We start from the raw sequence: 19,671 nt of genomic DNA, 5'->3' as shown, positions 1-19,671 counted from the left end.
GAGTTTTGGAGGGGACACTCAAACCACAGCAGGATAGAAGGGACATTTTTACTATATTGAATCTTCTAATCCATAAACATGTCTCTCCACTTATTTAGATTTTGTCTGATTTTTTTCATCACTATTTTGTGGTTTTCAGTATACAAGTCCTAACATGTTTTATTAGGTTTACATCTGAATATCTTTTTTTTTGGAGAGAAGGTCTCACTCTGTGGCCCAGGCTGGAATATAGTGACATGATCATGGCTCACTGCAGCCTTTATCTCCTAGGCTCAAGTGATCCTCCTACCTCAGCCTCCCAAGTAGCTGGGACTAAAGGCGAACACCACCACACTTGCCTAGTTTATTTCTTGTAGAGATGGGGTCTCACTTTGTTGCCCAGGCTGGTCTCAAACTCCTGGGCTAAAGTAATCCTCCTGCCTAAGCCTCTCAAAGTGCTGGGAATACATGCGTGAACCACCACGCCTGGTCTAGCATCTTTTTTTAAGTGATTGTAAATGATATCACACTTTTAATTTCATTGCCCACTTGCTCATGGCTAGTATGAAATAAAATTCATTTTTGTACATTTATCTTATATCCTGTGACTCAAAAGTTTTTTTTATAAGTGATATGATTTTTATTCAATTACTTTGGAAACCCAATTAATGCTTGAATCCAAAGGGTACAGAAAAAGGCCAAACATTTAAAAATAACAGATTTAATGATGATTTGTATGGGTTTTTTTCCTCATAATACAAATGCTTTCAGCAGGACAGTAAATTGCAAAACATATCAAATCATATTAAGGCAGAAGACCAAGCTGTGGCTGCATTTAAAGCTATTCCTAGGAAAATAACCTTGGAGTTGGGAGCTCTTCTTCCCAGATGTCTGGTCAACTGACTCAGGAATGGCCAGTCCTGGAATTGGTAGATGGGAGAAAAGGCCCTACCTCTCTTATCACTGCTCATGCTGCTGGCCCTCTGTGATGAGAACACTATTCTTGTTTACATTACTCATGCACACCACTGACCATCCATCTGATTCCATCTACAGGGTAACCTGAGATAGCCAGGATGTTGGCAGTGATGGACCAGCTCAATGCCATACATCACTGAAGTTGCACAGCAGTTCAGGGAACCATGTACTACCTGAGACATCATCACGGGTCTAAATAAACACACAACCATCATGGGAGCAGCTGGCGCGGGAAGACCAATATGGTGATCCCAGGTCACATCTTAAAACCAGGCAATATGATCTTTTTTTTTTTTTTGAGATGAAGTTTCGTTCTTGTCGCCCAAGCTAGGGTGCAGTGACGCGATCTCAGCTCACTGCAACCTCCGCCTCCCAGGTTCAAGTGATTCTCCTGCCTCAGCCTCCTGAGTAGCTGGGACTACAGATGACTACCACCATGCCTAATGTTTTTATTTTTTTGACGGGGTTTCACCACGTTGGCCAGGCTGGTCTTGAACTCCTGACCTCAGGTGATCCACCCGCCTCAGATCCCAAAGTGTTGGGATTACAGGGGCAAGCCACCAAGCCTGGTCTATTTTTTTAGGTGTTTGTATGTATATTCCTTATGATTTTCTATTTTCTATAGAGGAAGCTTTATTCCTTTATCTGCATGACTTTTATTTCCTTTTCTTGCCACGGTCCACTGGCTAGAACTTCCAGTACAATGTCAAATATGAGTCGTGATTGCCTCGTTCCTGATTTTAGGCAGAAAGAATTCAGGCTTTCCCCATTAGGTTTAATGGTAGCTGTAGGATTTTTGCAAAATGCTCATTATCCAGTCTACAAAGGTCTCATCTCTTCCTATTTTTGTGAAGATTTTCATCATGAATGGGTGTTGAATTTGATCAAATGCTTTTTCTGAATCAACTGCTATAGTCATGTAATCTTTTAGTCTGATAATACGATAATTACATTGAATTTTTTTTTTTTTTTGAGATGGAGTCTCTTGTCGCTCAGGCTGAAGTGCAGTGGTACGATCTTGGCTCACTGCAACCTCTGCCTCCCGGGTTCAAGCGATGCTCCTGCCTCAGCCTCCTGAGTAGCTGGGATTATAGGCGCGTGCCATCATGCCTGGCTAATTTTTGTATTTTTAGTAGAGACGGGGTTTCACCATGTTGGTCAGGCTGGTCTTGAACTCCTGACCTTGTGATCTGCCCGCCTCAGCCTCCTAAAGTGCTGGGATTACATGCATGAGTCACCTCACCCAGGCTACATTGATTTTTAAATATTGAGTCAGCCTTGCATCCCCGGAATAAATCCCACTTGGTGATGGTGCATAATTCTTTGTATATATAGCTGAATTAATTTATATTCATGAGGAATATCTGTTTTCTATCTTTTTTTTTTCTTTTTTGAGATGGAGTCTCACTGTTGTTGGCCTGGGCTGGAGTGCAATGGCACGATCTCGGCTCACTGTAACCTCTGGCTCCCGGGTTCCAGCCGTTCTCCTGCCTCAGCCTCCTGAGTAGGCTGAGATTACAGGCGCCCACCACCAGGGTCAGCTAATTTTTGTATTTTTAGTAGAGATGGTGTTTCACCATGTTGGCCAGGCTGGTCTCCAACTCCTGACCTCAGGTGATCCATCTGCCTCAGTCTCCCGAAGTGCTGGGATTACAGGCATAAGCCACCGTGCCCGGTCTATCTTTTTTCTTTTTTTTTTTTTTTGAGACGGAGTCTGGCTCTGTCACCCAGGCTGGAGTGCAGTGGCCGGATCTCAGCTCACTGCAAGCTCCGCCTCCCGGGTTCACGCCATTCTCCTGCCTCAGCCTCCCGGGTAGCTGGGACTACAGGCGCCCACCACCTCGCCCGGCTAGTTTTTGTATTTTTAGTAGAGACGGGGTTTCACCGTGTTGGCCAGGATGGTCTCGATCTCCTGACCTCGTGATCCGCCCGTCTCGGCCTCCCAAAGTGCTGGGATTACAGGCTTGAGCCACCGCGCCCGGCCTATCTTTTTTCTTAATACTGTCTCTATTTGGTTTTGGTAGCAGGTTAATAACCACATAAAATGAGTGAAATGTTTCTTCCTCTTCTATTTTCTGTAAGAGTCTGTATAGAACTGGTATTAATTCTGGTAAGAATTCTCCAGTGAAACTGGGCCTGGAGATTAGTTCAGAGATTTTAAATTACGAATTCAGTCTCCTTAACAGGGCCATTAAAATGATCTATTTCATATTGTGTGAGTTGTAGTAGTTTGTGCTTTTTAAAACAGGGTTCACTTCAGGCCAGGAACAGTGGCTCATGCCTATAATCCCAGAACACTGGGAGGCCAAGGAGGGCCAGATCACTTGAGGCCAGGAGTTTGAGATCAGCCTGGCCAACAGGGTGAAAGCCCACCTCTACCAAAAGTACAAAAATCTGTCGGGCATGGTGTGGCATGCTTGTAATCCCAGCTACTCGGGAGGCTGAGGCATGAGAATTGCTTGAACCCAGGAGATGGAGGTTGCAGTGAGCTGAGTTTGCATCACTGCACTCCAGCCTGGGCGACAGGCATCCAAGTTGTCAAACTTACATATGGAGATTATTCATAGTATTTGCATTATCTTCTTGATTCTGGTAATCTGTATGGATAATTCTTTTTATTCCTGATATGCAACTGTGTCTTCTTTTCTCTTTATTAGTCTCACTAGAGGTTTATTAATTTTGCTGAATTTTTTGGTAAGAACCAGATTTTTGTATCATTAATTTTCTCTATCGTTTCTGCTTTCAATTGCACGGATTTCTTCTCTTATTTTTATGTTTTTCCTTCTTCTTACTTTGCATTTATTTTGCTTTTATTCCTATCTAGTTTCTTGAGTTTAGACCTTAGGTTATGATTTAAAACCATCTTTCTTTCAGTTTTTAGTGCAACAGATTTCCGTCTCAGGACCACTTTAGCCACATTCCACATATTTTGATGTTGTATTTTCCTTTTCACTCAGTTCTACGTCTCTTTTCCTCGAGACTTTTTCCCTAATCGTGGATAATTTAAAAGTATGTTGTTTATTTTTAAGAGTGTGGAGACTTTCCTTTTATTATTCTATTACTAATTGATAGTTTGATTCTACTGTGGTCAGAGAGCACACTCTGGTTTCAACTGTATTAATTGGTTGAGGTTTGTTTTATGGCCCAGGTTACAATGTATCTTAGCAAAGTTCTATGGGGGCTTGAAAATAATTTATATTTTATAATTTATATTCTGCTATTTTTGGGTGAGGTGATTACTGAAAAACGTACGCTGAAGTCTCCAACTATAGTTACAGATTTGTCTATTTCTCCTTTAATGTTTGTATCTTTTTATTTCATATATTTTGTAGCTCTTTTGTTAGATGCATATAAATTTAGGATCACTGTTTTCTTTGCGTACTGACACTTCTATCATTATTTAATGCCCCTGGTCATTTTCTTTGCTCTGAAGTCTGTTTCATCTAATACAAACATGACCATTCCTGCTTCTTTTGATTAATGTTTGCATAGTATGTATTTTTCTACCCTTTTACTTTCAACTCACCTGTATCATTATATTTGAAGTTTCTCATAGACAGCATATACTTGGTGAGTGTGTTTTTAACAACCTGCCAATCTTTTATTTGTTCTGTTTGTTTTTCTGAGACAGAGTCTCACGCTGTTACCCAGTCTGGAGTACAGGAGCGCGATCTTGCCTCACTGCAATCTCTGCCTCCCGGGTTCAAGCGATTCTCCTGTCTCAGCCTCCTGAGTAGCTGAGATTACAGGCGCCTGCCACCACGCCCTTAACTGTTTCACGCATACCTTAACTGACACTGCAGAGGAGGTGCTGGTGGTATGTGGCCTCATTGCTGCCACGCATTTGTAAATGGGAGGGATGCCTTGTTACTGCCCAGAAGGGATGGAAATCTAGGCTTTCCATGTGGCCTCCACTGATGCCACCAGGCAGAGGGGCTCATTACTGCCCCCCACTAGAATGAAAGTCCTAGCTCTCTACTTTGTCTTCTCTGATACCCCTATGACAGGGGAGGGGTCTTCAGCTTGGCAAGGGTGAAGTCCAGGCTCCCCACTTGGCCTTTGCTGATGTGGGTGGTGGTAGGGCCATAGTTTTTTCTATGGTGTCTGGCTAGAGTAGAGCAGTTACCGTTTCAAAATTTTCTGTCTTGCTAGGCTGCCCATCTCTTGATCCTTTGTCAAGGGAGCAGAACTGTTGTTGAGGCTTTTTTTGGTCTATACTTGACACTTCCAGGTTGCCAGCTTGTTAAGTTCCAAGTTTGGGTATAAGAGGCAGAAAAGAAAGCCCAGAACTTACTACTTTTAGGTCACTTGGTTATAAGGTCTTCAGCTGGTCTGTTTTCTTCCTTACATCTGTGAGTCTTCTTATGCTTGTTTTTATCTATAATGTCCAGGGTGTTTAGATATATTTAGCAGGAGGAATAGGGAAAACTATATCTGCTTCATGCTTCCACAAGCATAAGTCCAATCATTTACTTTAGTGGATTCATTTTTCTTTTTCTTTCTTTTTTCTTTGGTGAGACAGTCTTGCTTTGTCACCAGGCTGGAGTGCAATGGTGCGATCTCAGCTCACTGCAACCTCCACCTCCCGGGTTCAAGAAATTCTCATGCTTTAGCCTCTCGAGTAGCTGGGATTACAAGTACCTGCCACCATGCCTGGCTAATTTTTGTATTTTTAGTAGAGATGGGGTTTCACCACGTTGATCAGGTCTTGAACTCCTGACCTCAAGTAATCCATTCGCCTTGGCCTTCCAAAGTGCTGGGATTACAGGTGTGAGCCACTGCGCCTGGCCATTTTTTTTTTTAATTGAGGCAGGGTCTTATTATGTTGGCCAGGTTAGTGTTGAACTCTTGGCCTCAAGCAATCCTCTCACCTTGGCTTCCAAAAGTGGTAGGATTACAGGTATGAGCCACTGCATCTCACCTAGTGAATTCATTTTGATGACAATTAAGAAAAAGTTACCTATTAAATATGATTAAATAATTCTTCCAATTCCCTTAAAAACATCCACAAGTTTTTTGGGTTGTTTTCTCACATCCATAAATATAACTAAAAAAAAAGTCATACAAATTATGGAATTTACTCTTACCTTGTTCACTGCCATTTGCACAAATGTTAAGATTGACATATGCACAAGCAGGACCAGGAAGGGAAGATCCTCTGGTGAGTGTAATTTCCAGTTCAGATCCCTTCAACTGAGCACATGAGAACATATGACTGAGTAACTGTGACATGTGACTGCAATGTGCCACACCATCACGTGACACAGTGGCTTCTCAGTAACAACAAGAGCTGTATATAACTCATAACATATTCAATCTCATTACTCAAAGTATCAAAAGCTACAATTTATATCCCATTTTTCTTCTCTTTTTATCCTGGTCTCCTAAAAATATATGCTCACTAAAAAAAGTCAAATAATTACACAATATGCAAAATAGAAAATGAAACTACTCTGCAACTCGTCTCATTGAAAAAATAAACAGCCACCGTCAGCCCCTCCTTGTCTTGTCCTACTTGTCTCATAGAATGAGACAGGAGAAAATGATCAAATAAGTGACTGAGATATATTTTAAATGATCAACTTTTTTTTTTTTTTTTTTTTTGAGTCAGGGTCTTGCTCTGTCACCTAGGCTGGAGCGCAGTGATACGATCTCAGCTCATTGCAACCCCCACCTCCTGTGTTCAAGTGATTCTTCTGCCTCAGCCTCCCGAGTAGCTGGGAATATAGGCATGCACCACCATGCCCAGCTAATTTTTGCATTTTTAGTAGAGATGGGGTTTCACCATCTTTCACCCAGGCTGGTCTCGCACTCTTGACCTCAAGCGATCTGTCCACCTTGGCCTCCCAAAGAACTGGGATTACAGGTGTGAGCCACTGTGCCTAGCCTAAATGATCTACTTCTAAGTTATAAGCCAGTATCTTCCCTACCTTTAATATCATACTTTCATAAGTATATCTAAAATTCCTAGATGTAACAACAGAAATGCTACTGTGATTCTTCTTTTTTGGTACTGTACTTTTATGGAGAACCCACTACCAGAAGAGTTAAATGTTTCTGAAGCCAATTGCTGTTGACTTTTAATGATAATTACCAGAATCCACACACTGCCTTTTCTAGTTTTAGAAAAAACAGGCCCACATGGCCATTTTATTTCCGGGCAAAGCTCATGTACCCTCCTGGCTACGCTCCTCAAGAGAACTGTTGTGAAAACAGTTCTGTCTTCCTTCCCTGCTCCATCTTTTCTGGGCTTCCACTCTCTGACTCTCCCCACTACTGTCCAGAGCAATACTTCAAGACTGAGAGCTGTGCCAATCTCTACTGTGGGACAGAATATCAACACATGAGCACATAAACTCAAACCTAATCTGAAACTCTTTAGCAGTTCAATGGAACTCAGGACTCACCTGTGTTTTTTCTTGAATAAGGACTTTATCTGATGGAGAAACTGGATATGGTTTCAAGGGAGCCTTTATGGTGGCAAATATGAACTCTGTGTGGCTTTCAATAACATTATTCAGATATCTTCCTTCCGACTTTGCTTTATAGTATACTGTGATTTCATCAGTTGGAACCAGACTGCACTGAAAGCACACACAGAAAATCTTAAAAGGGAAGTACATTCTGTTAACCAGAACTGAAGGAAGGTACTGTTGAACAAGGGCTACGGATCCCATGCTGAATCATCACGGAAGGGCAGTCACCCTTCCCTTCCTGCTGGGTGATCTGTAAGACTAACTGCACTGCAGTGTATGATTAGCTCTGTGTCCTTTTCACCACTCTTTGGGGATAGGGCATGTTTCTTTTCCTAGCACAATCAGTACTCATGAATGTTGAAACCAAGAAATAATTTAGAACCCACTTACAAAGCTCTGAACTGATTCAGAGATCACAAGCAGCCACTTATCTGCTGGAACAGCTTCCTCAGACCCTGAACCGTCTGGGAAAAAAGCTGTATGGTAGCTGTCACTGCCCTCTGCAGGGCAAGAAATTCATGATTCTCTCACTAGCAGGGGCTTTCCAGCCCCTCTGCTCTCCAGGATGAGCTCTGTGCATACTCCTCAGCTCTCTAATAAGGAAAAACTACCCAACTCTGTCCAGATCCGGGAACCTCCCCTAAGCTAGAAGCCTGTTTATGCTGACTACACCTCTGCCCTTCTGCAAAGATACTACCACCTCTGATTACCTTCTGCCCCAGCCACAGCGGCTATTTTATAGAAGCCCAACTGAGATCAGAAAAAATAAATAAATAAAGGATGGGAAAAGGCACAGGCTGGCTGAAAGCTGCAATTTGGGAGTGAACACATGGGGAGAGGAAGAGGAGTGCCTTTCCTGCAGAATACATTCCAAATGACTATAGATTAGTGACTGTCATGCACTGATCACTATGGCTTGTATTACCTGCCTCTCCTATCTTCCCCCAACAACCAAAACAAACAAAAAGCTAAAACGGTAGCTTATTCTTAACTGACAAACTAACCTTTTTGCGAAGTTTCTGTATGCGATTGATGACTTCCCGAGCCATTCCTTCATCTACCATTGACTGGTCAGGAGTGACATCTAAGAGGACCAAAGCCTGTGGGGACGAACAGTGCACACCATGACAATCAAATAAGAAGAAACACTTCTTCCCAATTCAGCAAAACGTTATATTTAAATCTGGAGAGTCTATAATGCAGCACTATTCTTTCACACAAACGAGCAAAAGCAATAAAATTAATCTAGTTTATCATTCAGGTACTTCTTCATAATCAGCTAGTCCTCCATTTCTGGAGAAAGGTGTGCAGGTTTTTGTTTCTTCTTTTTTTTGTAGGGCGCTGCTCACAGAAGATGCCCTGGGACCACCTCTTATCAGAGTCCCCTAACATGACTCTGCTTTTTGACCATCTAAGAAATAGTATCAACTCTTCTAATAAGTCAGATCAATAATCATGAAGCCCTTGGAGCAGCACAGCTTTTCAGGCCACAACAAATGAATCAAAGGCCTCAGAGCAGTCAACTCCAAGTGACTTTCTTATACCATGACCCCAGTGATCTTCAGGTTTGTCAGAATGACTCCAGACAAATTCTACAATGGACCACAAAACTTTTTATGACTTGAACTGCCACATTTTTGCTAAGGTTAAAGTTTCTATCTCATCTATGCTGAAGGTTGCTGATTATGATGTAGCAATAACGACACTACCACTTCTGTTACATAGCACATTGCAGAGTAAAATACACTCTACAAAAGACTTGTACATTAGGCCTCATCTCATTTACTTTTGAGCAAACAGAAGAAATGACTCGGCCAGGTGCAATGGCTCACGCCTGTAATCCCAGCACTTTGGGAGGCCAAGGTTGGTGGATCACGAGGTCAGGAGGTCGAGACCATCCTGGTTAACATGGTGAAACCCTATCTCTACTAAAAATAAAAAAAATCAGCCGGGTGTGGTGGTGGATGCCTGTAGTCCCAGCTACTCGGGGGGCTGAGGCGGAAGAACAGCGTGAGCCTGGGAGGCGGAGGTTGTAGTGACCCGAGATCACGCCACTGCACTCCAGCCTGGGAAACAGAGTCCGACTCTGTCTCAAAAAAAGAAAAAAAAAAAAAAAGGAAATGACTCACTTCACAAAGGCATCAGAGGTAAGGAAATGGATGATAAACTCAAAACTCCAGTCAGTGCAGGGCCACTACAACATGTAAACCATGTCAAGAAACATCACATGATGACACTTTTGTAAGTGTGGACAACTTTTCAGGCCCCTCACATCTGCTGTAACGATGAAGAACTGCCCACTGTCAGTGTTTAGAAACCCCCTCCTTGCCTTCCCCTGCCTTCTTTCCCAGCTACGATACCTCTGACTCCTTGCCACTGTCTTCCCATGCGGAGTTCTGTACATATCTAACTTAAGCGCCTGGGTAAAGGACTCAGGAGCTCGGCTTTCCTTTATGGAGGTGCTGTTCTACCTTCCCCTGCACATGGTATGCTAAGCACAAAGGGACCCCTGCAATATCCCCAAACCCACATGTGAGATCTTACAACTATGCTGACTGGGGATGTGTGGTCATGACTGCAAAGAGAGCCTCTTCTCCAACATGGCAAAAAATAATGACCCCGGAATCTAAAACAGCCTGTATATTCTCTTTAAGGAATGTTCCCTGACCACTTTCACCTCTATACCAATTTCTGGATAGTAGCCCTCTGTGTACTTATTTCTACCAGATAACTTACCAGGTAGAATACTAAGAACTGGCTTAATTTCAGGTGTCCTTGACTGACTCGTTCCTTAAAGGGTTCATTTTTGTGCAACCCCACACTTGGGACAATTACATGTAGAAATCACATAATGCTTATGTAGTCATTAAACAAATGCATATGTTAAGGGCATAATAATATATTAGTTTACTAAAGCCAATCTAAACCACGTAACTGGTTTATTTTTACCCTGACACAAGCTGTCAACACAATCAGGAAAGGCATAGGCAAATACTTTCTCCTCTTAGGCTCTCGTCTCTTGGTAAAGAAATGTTCTAGGAAACAGAAAAATACCTGAGCATCTGAGTGTGCTTCAAATTGCGCAGTCCCACCTGTGGCCTGATCAAAGGTGTACATGAGGCGGATGTCTTCATCATGCAATTCATGGCCTTCCACAACTATGGTCCCTATGGAGAAGCAGCTACACTGTTAATCAGCTTCCCCTCCTCTTCAAGCTGCCCCACTACCTACGTATTATGCCCCTTCTTGATGAAAATTTCACAACAGCAAAGCCACAGAGGCTTCAAGAGATCATTTCCCTCTGACTCATGTCATGGTTGTAGCCAAGATATGACAAACTTTCTTTAGATTACACTATGCTACCTTGAAGACAGTTAAGTCCTCACCAGTATCTACTGTTTCATATAAACTCTCAGGTCCAAAGACATGGCAAAGCTAAGAGAAGGCACCAAGAGGCAACAAATGCTCACCATAAACACAGAGCAGCAGGACATAATGAAGAAAACACAGCCTTTAGAAAGAAAGTGAACTTAGGTCCACTATTTGCTAGTTGCATGACATGGTGTTCTGCTACCTGCTGAGCAAGGTGTGGGGAGGCTAAAATGAGATGGGCAGTGTGCAGTACTGAGCATCACGCCTGTCCAGGGAGGCAGAAATGTGCACAACTGCTGATGACAACACCCCTGCCGATAGGGAGGCCCACTGTCGTCACTGACGATGACCTTCTTGGGCTCTCAGAACCAGGGTGTCATTTTTATGTTTACTTTGTCACTGTGTTATGAAGATGATCCTGTTTTCCATCAGTGCAGAACAGTCCACTCAGAAACTAGGCTTTCAATTTCAAATAAGGTTTATCTCAGGAATTTTTGATGCTTTGGTTATCTGGTGAAACAATTTAGATTTGTGACTTGAAGGCTCGTAACACTGTCATTTTAATATTTTGAGTTGATTAGTAACTAGTAGTAACTTGAGTTTTAGCTGCTAATGTCTTATGTTTTATTAATCCTATCTAAATATTTGGGGAATCCTAGGGACAGTTCCCCCAATTTCCTTAGCCACTCATCTGATTTATGAATCCTCAAATCTCTCTTCTCAAGACATCTCCCAGCTTATGATCTTCCACTTCAGAGGAAGCCCTAATAACAAACAGCTTGTGTCCCAGGATAGTTACAGGATGTCAGACAGCCACACTCAGACCATGTATGACTCTAATCATGGCAGAGCTGCAAATTTCTGGGCACCCTGAAATGCTCTGTATAGGGGTGGCAAGATGGGGCTGATTTCCCTTTCCTAATCCCATTATTTGGCTAGGTACCCCACACACTGTTTTTATATTACCCTACGCTTTCCCTTTATAATAATTATCAAAACCATAATTATTTTCCCAAATCTTCAATGTCAGCAAGCATCATGAGAGTAAGGACAAAATCATCCTAGGCTCCAGGGATCCTCCCACTTCAGCCTCCAGAGTAACTGGGATGGCAGGCGCATACCACCACACCTGGCTAAGTGTGCCCAGCTGTTTTCTTTCTAAACTGTAAGAATTATTTATAATAAACATTTTTATCAACAGGAAAAAAAGTTTTATTTAAGAAAAGGATGGCCGGGTGCAGTGGCGCACACCTGTAATCCTAGCACTTTGGGGGAGCCAAGGCGGGTGGATCACCTGAGGTCAGGAGTTAAGAGACCAGTCTGGCCAACATGGCGAAACCCTGTTTCGACTAAAAATACAACAATTAGCCAGGCGTGATAGTGCACAAACTGTCAACAGTATCAGGAAAGGCATAGAAAAATACTTTCTCCTCTTATGCTCTCATCTCTTGGTAATCCCAGCTACTTGGGAGGCTGAGGCAGGAGAATCACTTGAACATGGGAGGCAGAGGTTGCAGTGAGCTGAGATTGTGCCACTGCACTCCAGGCTAGATGACAGAGTGAGATTCTGTCAAGAGGAGAGAATAGAGAAAAGAGAAGAAAGAGAAGAAAAGAGAAGAAAAAAAAAGAGAAAACAAAAGAGAAAAGAAAAGGATGTGAGTGATATTAAAAGTCAAACAGTAGCCTAAAAAATCCCTCAGCCTGAGGACATGAACAGTGCCCTTGTCTGTGTAGACACCTACCAGTCTTCTGGAATTGCTCCAGTTCCTCACTGCTCAACTGCTTGATGGACGTCATCACTGCCTTAAAGGCTCCCTTCAGACGCTTCCCCAGGACCATGTGATCTGGTTCTGCCCTTAGCCTAATGCCATACTTGTTTTTATCTGTAGACAGTGTAACTTTTCGAACATTCAATTCCTACAGTTAGTGCACAAGAGGAAACAAAAATGAGAAATGGAAACATATGTTACACAAAAACATATGTCCAGAGTAGCATTATTCCTAAGAGCCAGAAAGTAAGAACACCTCAAGTGTCCACCAACCGTGAATGGATAAACAAAATGCGGCACACACATGCAATAGAATATTTGGCAATAGGAAGGACTAAAGCACTCATACGTGCTACAACACAAATTAATGTGAAACATTATGCTAGGTGAAATATGCCAGACATAAATATTACAAATTGTATGATTCCACTTACATGAAATGTTCAGAGAAGGCAAATCCAGAGACAGCAAATAGGTTGGTGGATGCGGGGAAATGGTCAGATATTGAGGGGAAAATGGTATGTGAATGCTAATGAATACTGGGTTTCTTTCTGGGATGATGAAAATGTTCTAAAACTGTGGTATGGTTGTACAATTCTATAAATATGTTTAAAAAGCAGTGACTTGTATGGTAAGAAGAAAATGCTTGTTATGAAGAGCTATCAAGACAGTTGAGCCTAACAGAAAAAGGACTCCAGAACCAGAAATATAAACTTCATCCCTCAGAAGTAACCTCTGTGCAAGCAATTTCAGAGTACCACAAGGTTAACGATCAACTAAGCAGAAGATCAGTTAAACAGAACACTTCATGCTTCAGTCATGCTATTGAGGATTACTGATGCGGCAGGGATGGTGATGGTGCAGTAGCAGATGGGAAAATGAGAACAATAGCTTGAAGCAAATAATACGGAATGTTTAGTTTTGCCATGATATTTGGCTACATTAATTAATCTCATTTTAGGTGAAGTAATTAATTTTTAAGATTTTCAGCTGGGTGTCGTGGTGCAAACCTGTAATCCTAGCACTTCGGGAGGCCGAGGTGAGCTCAGGAGTTAGAGACCTGAGCTCAGGAGTTAGAGACCAGCCCGGGCAACATGGCGAAACTCCATTGCTACAAAAGCCTGTACTATTATGCCTAATCTCAGCCACTTGGGAGGCTGAGGTGGGAGGATTGACCCAGCCCAGGAGATGGAGGCTGTAGTGAGCCAAGATCACATCACTGCACTCCAGTCTGGGTGACAGAGCGAGACTTTGTCTCAAAAAAAAAAAAAAAAAATTTCTATTTTATGCATATCCAGAGATACTAATTTCAGAATTTACAATCTAACTTTTGGTTTCTAATATTCTCTGGAATTTTCAAGCAACCAAAAACCAAATATAGAAATTAACATTTTCTACAATAATGATTTTAAATATTACCTGTGAAAAGAATAAACAATGAAATTTTAAAAAATACTTGTTTTGTATCATCACAAAGAAGATGAGGTAAAACATATTTGTTTTTAAAACATCATGGGATAAAAATGTTTAGGAAAACAACTGACACTATAATCTAAACTTTGACCCCAAAACTCCACTTCTGGAATCTATCCAATATCCATACACTGATATATGCATATATATACACACATAGCTTTTGTTTGTAATCAGAAACCTAAATTCCAAACAACAGGAGAGTAATTAAATAAATTATGAAGCAGCCAGGAAGTGAGACTCCAGGGAGAGATGGCGTGGGGAGAGGCTCACTATGCTAGTGCTTTGACTTTTACATGCGAGGTCACTTGTCACTTGCATAATTTGGAGGAACAAAGTTTCTTTGGTAGTTATCAAAAAGTACTTCAGAAGGCCAGGCACAGTGGCTCATGCCTGTAATCCCAGCACTTTGGGAGGCCGAGGCGGGCAGATCACTTGAGGTCAGGAGTTTGAGACTAGCCTGGCCAACATAAAACCCCATTCTCTACTAAAAATACAAAAGTTAGCTGGGCGTAGTGGTGAGTGCCTGTAATTCCAGCTACTCGGGAGGCTGAGACAGGAGAACTGCTTGAACCCAGGAGGTGGAGGTTGTGGTAAGGCACCACTGCACTCCAGCAGAACAGAGAAGAACAGAACAGAAGAGAACTTCAGGGAAGTGAATGAAGATGACAGATGATAGGTAAAGAAATTCATTGATCTTGAAATATTTTTAAAAGAATTATAACAAATTTATGTTGATTCCAAGCACAGTGTAAAATATCATGGATTATTACATTTGTTATGAATATACTAATAAAATAAATTATACGGTCATTATGTACTTTGAGGATTTTTCATCAAAATAACGTTCTAAGTCTTTCTGTAACAAAAACAGACAAATCATCTACCTTACCTCAATGATATACTTCTCCAAAGACTTGATATCTTTAAGAGCTTCTGGATCTTGATGGATAACCACAATTTCTTTCAAAGGATACTAGGAGGAAAAGGGAGGGGAAAGTTCACTCAGCAGCCAGTCCTCTAAACTGAAGAGAAATGGAATATTAAATGTTTATTTGAATCTCAAGCTCTAGACTAGTCAGGCTGGACTAGTACTAAGTCATTCACACTCTCGCTGCAGAAAAGGAAACAGGCCATTGGTGGAAGCTCTCTATATTAAGAAAGCATTCCAAAGACTTAATTATTTAGGTCTGTGCCATGTAAAATAGAAGTAAAATTTCAAACCTTTATGGGAATGGTTTTTCGGTCTCTGATCACTCTTCCAAGTTCAATCACAGACTGCATCTGAGACATTGCACTCTCTGTTTTCTTGTCAATCAATTCTTCTCTGAGTGGTAGAGGTAGGAATACGAAAGAGATTAGATTTAAAAGGAGAAAACTGAAGGTACTAGGCATGCATAAAAGAGGAAGAGGGTCAGGCTAGAGAAGTGTGGCTGGGCCCTCCTGGTGAAGCACTGGGGGAAGGGCAGTGCAGTGCCTGCCGCTCAGCACCTGGCACCTCCCCAAGGGGCCCCCATGGGGCATGCACACACCCCATCTGCTGCAGCTCTACAAAGGGGTTCCACACCAAGCATCCCTGCTACCATGTACCAAAGTGGGCCCCATCCTGCAGCCTGAGGAGTTCATGTCAGCTAGGGTGGGAGGCAAGGCACAGATGGAGCTGAAGCAGGGAAATGCCTCCTCTCCCCAACATGCCTGAGCAAGTCTCCCCTCCTTGGCACAGGTGAGGCTTATTTCTATTTGATTCCTACCGAACATGGGGCAGCATGAGGTAGTGGATGCTGAGTGTGTCCTTGTCCTGAACAGAAACAGGGTCAATCAGCACCTTTAGATTCTGGTACATCAATTCTGTGAGAAAAGGTGTGTAGGGAGCCTGTATGAAGACACAGGACATCATGTCAGTCATCAACAACTTATCTCATTTATACTCAGAAACAACTAAACATGTTAGAGAATGACACAGTAATATGCACCAAAAGGGGCCTGAGGTTACAAAACATGCTCTGTGAATGAGAAATGGCCTCACATCCCTGAAGCATAGCTGCAGGACTGCAGCTAGAAAAACCCAAAGCACCTCTAGAATTCTGCAGGATGTCTAAAATAGAAAGAGGAGCACCTAACGATGTATCAGCCAAGTCAATATGCACAGAGGACTGACTGTCCCAAACCTCAGAAACCTTATCTGTAAACTGGGGAAAATATCCCCTGCTTCACAGGATGAATGTGATGAGATCAGGCATGGAGAGCACCAGGCACAGGACCTTGTCAAAGCAGATTTATAGGAGCCTTATAACATGGAGTAGCAGAAACAGGATAAAAAGAACTAAAGTTGGAGCCGTTTCACTTTTATATTATTTAACTAATATCTGACCTGATAGGAACATATATGAAACAACTACTTGCATGTTTTCCTCTCAATGCTAAGTTAAAGTATTTTTTGTGATATATATATATATATATATATATTTTTTTTTTTTTTTTTTTACTCAGACAGGTATTAGCTGAAGAACCTCCCCGTGACTCACAAGTATGGCAATCCACATTAAGACGAGCTATGTCTTACTTTGAACTGTAGATCCTCGTTCTACAGCCAAGGGCCCTGATATGTATTGTACTGCCAGAGATTGTAAGAAAGAATCTAGTATTTCTTAGTCCTTACTTAACATGTATAAAGCTAACAAGAATTCTGAAAAGGAACTAGAGCTATAAGGTGTTATAAAACTTCTATTTCTATTTTTGGCAGAATAATACAGGATAGATATAAACAGAGGATACTGCAGCAAGTGGGTGCCGAAGGCAGACCATAGGCCAAAGGGTACTAGAAAGAAGGCAATCATCTTACCATAAGTCTGCAAAGAGAAAGCAGAACACTAAACAAGGTTTCTAGGGCCATGACACAATCCTCCATCCCATTTTCACCCTAATGAATAAAAAGGAGACATAAACATTAAACTGCTAAAGTAAGTGTTTATCATTAAAAAAATAAGTTTATTAAAAAGAGGCAATCTTCAAAGAGCATGCAGCATACAGACAGGACAGGGACAGAGAAAGGAGAAAGGGCCACGACCACAGGCCACCTAGGGTCGGCGCCATCAGGGCGGCCCTGCAGGGCAGTGCAGGAGGCCTGGCCAGGATGTGCACCTGCTGTTCCACGGACTATCCCCACCTGAGGTGAGCTGATAGGAAAGCAAAGCCTAACTGTAGGACCCGAAAGCTGAAGGTAGAATGGATCTACCCACAACAGACAGAAACGGTTGCTAACTGAAAACTTTAAAGTACCTTTAAACAAGATTTCTTATGTTAAAAATTATATACTGTGTATTAAAAAAAATAACAATTCATTGTAGGAAAAATAAAGATGATAAAAAAATTTCAACCATAACTAAGTGATCCAGAGACAACTACTGCAAGCATCTTAGCATATGTCCTTCAAGATACATCTGTGCAAAAATGAAACTACAGTTGTGTTGCAGGCTTTTATTAATGCATTTTAAGACATGATTGGCCAGGCACAGTGGTTCACACCTGTAATACTAGTGCTTTGAGAGGCTGAGGCCAGTGGATCACCTGAGGTCAGGAGTCTGAGACCAGCCTGGCCAACATGGTGAAACCCTCTCTCTGCTAAAAATACAAAAATTAGCCAGGCGTGGTGGCAGGAGTCTGTAGTCCCAGCTACTCAGGAGGTTGAGGCAGGAGAATCGTTTGAACCCGGGAGGCGGAGGTTGCAGTAAGCCGAGATCATGCCACTGCACTCCAGCCTGGGTGACAAGAGTGAAACTCCATCTCAAAAAAAAAAAAAAGAAAGACATATCTAATGGGTAGTGGGAGCCTTCACTGGGCCTGCAGTAAAGAGACCTCGCTCTCTCTATTATGTATCATTGTTATTTACGTACCTGGCTTAAGTCCTGAGACCAGGACCTATGCTCTGCTCATCCTAAACCCCCAACAGCTATAGGAGTTCTGTACAGAGCAAATAACTGACTCCCTTGTGGTAAAAGGAAGTACCCCTCTCAATATTAAAGCCATATCTGCCAATTTTTTTTTTGAGGCAGAGTCTCGCTCTATTGCCCGGACTGGAGTGCAGTGGCCGGATCTCAGCTCACTGCAAGCTCCGCCTCCCGGGTTTACGCCATTCTCGTGCCTCAGCCTCCCGAGTAGCTGGGACTACAGGCGCTGCCACCTCGCCCGGCTAGCTTTTGTATTTTTAGTAGAGACGGGGTTTCACTGTGTTAGCCAGGATGGTCTCGATCTCCTGACCTCGTGATCCGCCCGTCTCGGCCTCCCAAAGTGCTGGGATTACAGGCTTGAGCCACCGTGCCCGGCCCATATCTGCCAATATTTTTATAAAATATTTGCATGATTTTATTTTGAATTTTTTTTTTTTTTGAGACGGAGACTTGCTCTGTCGCCCGGGCTAGAGTGCTGTGGCCGGATCTCAGCTCACTGCAAGCTCTGCCTCCCGGGTTTACGCCATTCTCCTGCCTCAGCCTCCCGAGTAGCTGGGACTACAGGCGCCCACCACCTCGCCCGGCTAGTTTTTTGTATTTTTTAGTAGAGACGGGGTTTCACCGTGTTAGCCAGGATGGTCTCGATCTCCTGACCTCGTGATCCGCCCGTCTCGGCCTCCCAAAGTGCTGGGATTACAGGCTTGAGCCACCACGCCCGGCCGATTTTATTTTGAATTGTAAGAGGTCTGCTTGGTGTAGTCCTGTTTGTGCCCTGACATTCTCCCTCCAATATAACATGTACATAATTGTGTTGTGAAAATAATGCAAATGACTTTTAGAACTTATAGATCCCTATTCCTCAAACGACAAATATAGTTAAAATGCAACGTAAAAGGAAAAGAAAAACAAAGCTTCAAAAACTGAGAGCATCTGAAAATGTTCCTCTCCCTTCTGGCTATTCTCGTATTTCTTCTACTTTCAAACTTCATACACTTTTTGCTTTTCCCAACAGCAGTCTGCACTTACCTTTAATCTTCTGCGGTTCATTCTAACATACCAATTGGTCAGAATATCTACAAACTTGACCAGGCGAGGCACCACAGTATAAAGCCTATAAGCTAAAAGACAGACAAGTCAATCAGGCAGCAAGTGGGTTACTAGGCATCTGGGGTGGGGAGAGGGCTGGATACAACAAAGAATGGGCAGCTCCTTCCATCCAAGGGCCTCCACTTACTAAGGAGAAAAGAACCAAAATGAAGCAATCACATAATGACTGTTTGTTGAGGATGTGCTACACGGCAGTCAGGGTGTTTAGGGGTGCACACAAAAAAACCACCATGTGAGTCACATGCAAATTCCCACTGGTCAGTGAGAAAAGGCAAAAATTCCAGTATGTGTGGATCAAAGTCCAAGGCTGCCCACTACACAACCGTAGCAAGTGCCATCTACATGGAGTTGTGCAATTTGACAGCATCAACAATGCCCAACTTCTTTCCATTGTATTACACTGTACTTCAACTAAAAGTCAAAAAGCACAAATCAGATGCTAAGAGGCACAGCATAGGCCAGTGATTCTCAAACAATAGCAATTTTGCCCTGCGGGAAACATTTGTCAATGTTTGGAGAAAGTTTCCTTGTCACAACTTGGAGGGTAGCATGGTGCTACTGGAATCTAAT

At 42.5% G+C, this 19,671-nt stretch overlaps 1 protein-coding gene across 2 annotated transcripts in view; it reads right to left on the bottom strand.

The window, feature by feature from the left end:
• Nucleotides 1-19,671, bottom strand: part of IARS1 (isoleucyl-tRNA synthetase 1) — a 78,108-nt gene that overhangs the window by 15,994 nt on the left and 42,443 nt on the right. For both annotated transcript variants that reach the window (XM_033236784.1, XM_033236785.1), the window contains exons 21-30: nt 19,021-19,112; nt 16,890-16,967; nt 15,799-15,920; nt 15,272-15,374; nt 14,940-15,023; nt 12,548-12,722; nt 10,488-10,600; nt 8,438-8,533; nt 7,365-7,541; nt 6,045-6,150 (exon numbers count right to left, since the gene is read on the bottom strand). In XM_033236784.1, coding sequence (XP_033092675.1) covers nt 6,045-6,150; nt 7,365-7,541; nt 8,438-8,533; nt 10,488-10,600; nt 12,548-12,722; nt 14,940-15,023; nt 15,272-15,374; nt 15,799-15,920; nt 16,890-16,967; nt 19,021-19,112 — 1,146 coding nt within the window. The remainder of the gene's footprint in view (nt 1-6,044; nt 6,151-7,364; nt 7,542-8,437; nt 8,534-10,487; nt 10,601-12,547; nt 12,723-14,939; nt 15,024-15,271; nt 15,375-15,798; nt 15,921-16,889; nt 16,968-19,020; nt 19,113-19,671) is intronic.

Source organism: Trachypithecus francoisi, unplaced genomic scaffold (genome assembly GCF_009764315.1).
Source record: "Trachypithecus francoisi isolate TF-2019V2 unplaced genomic scaffold, Tfra_2.0 Lachesis_group16, whole genome shotgun sequence".
Taxonomy (NCBI): domain Eukaryota; kingdom Metazoa; phylum Chordata; class Mammalia; order Primates; family Cercopithecidae; genus Trachypithecus; species Trachypithecus francoisi.
This window is presented reverse-complemented; position numbering and strand designations above follow the sequence as displayed.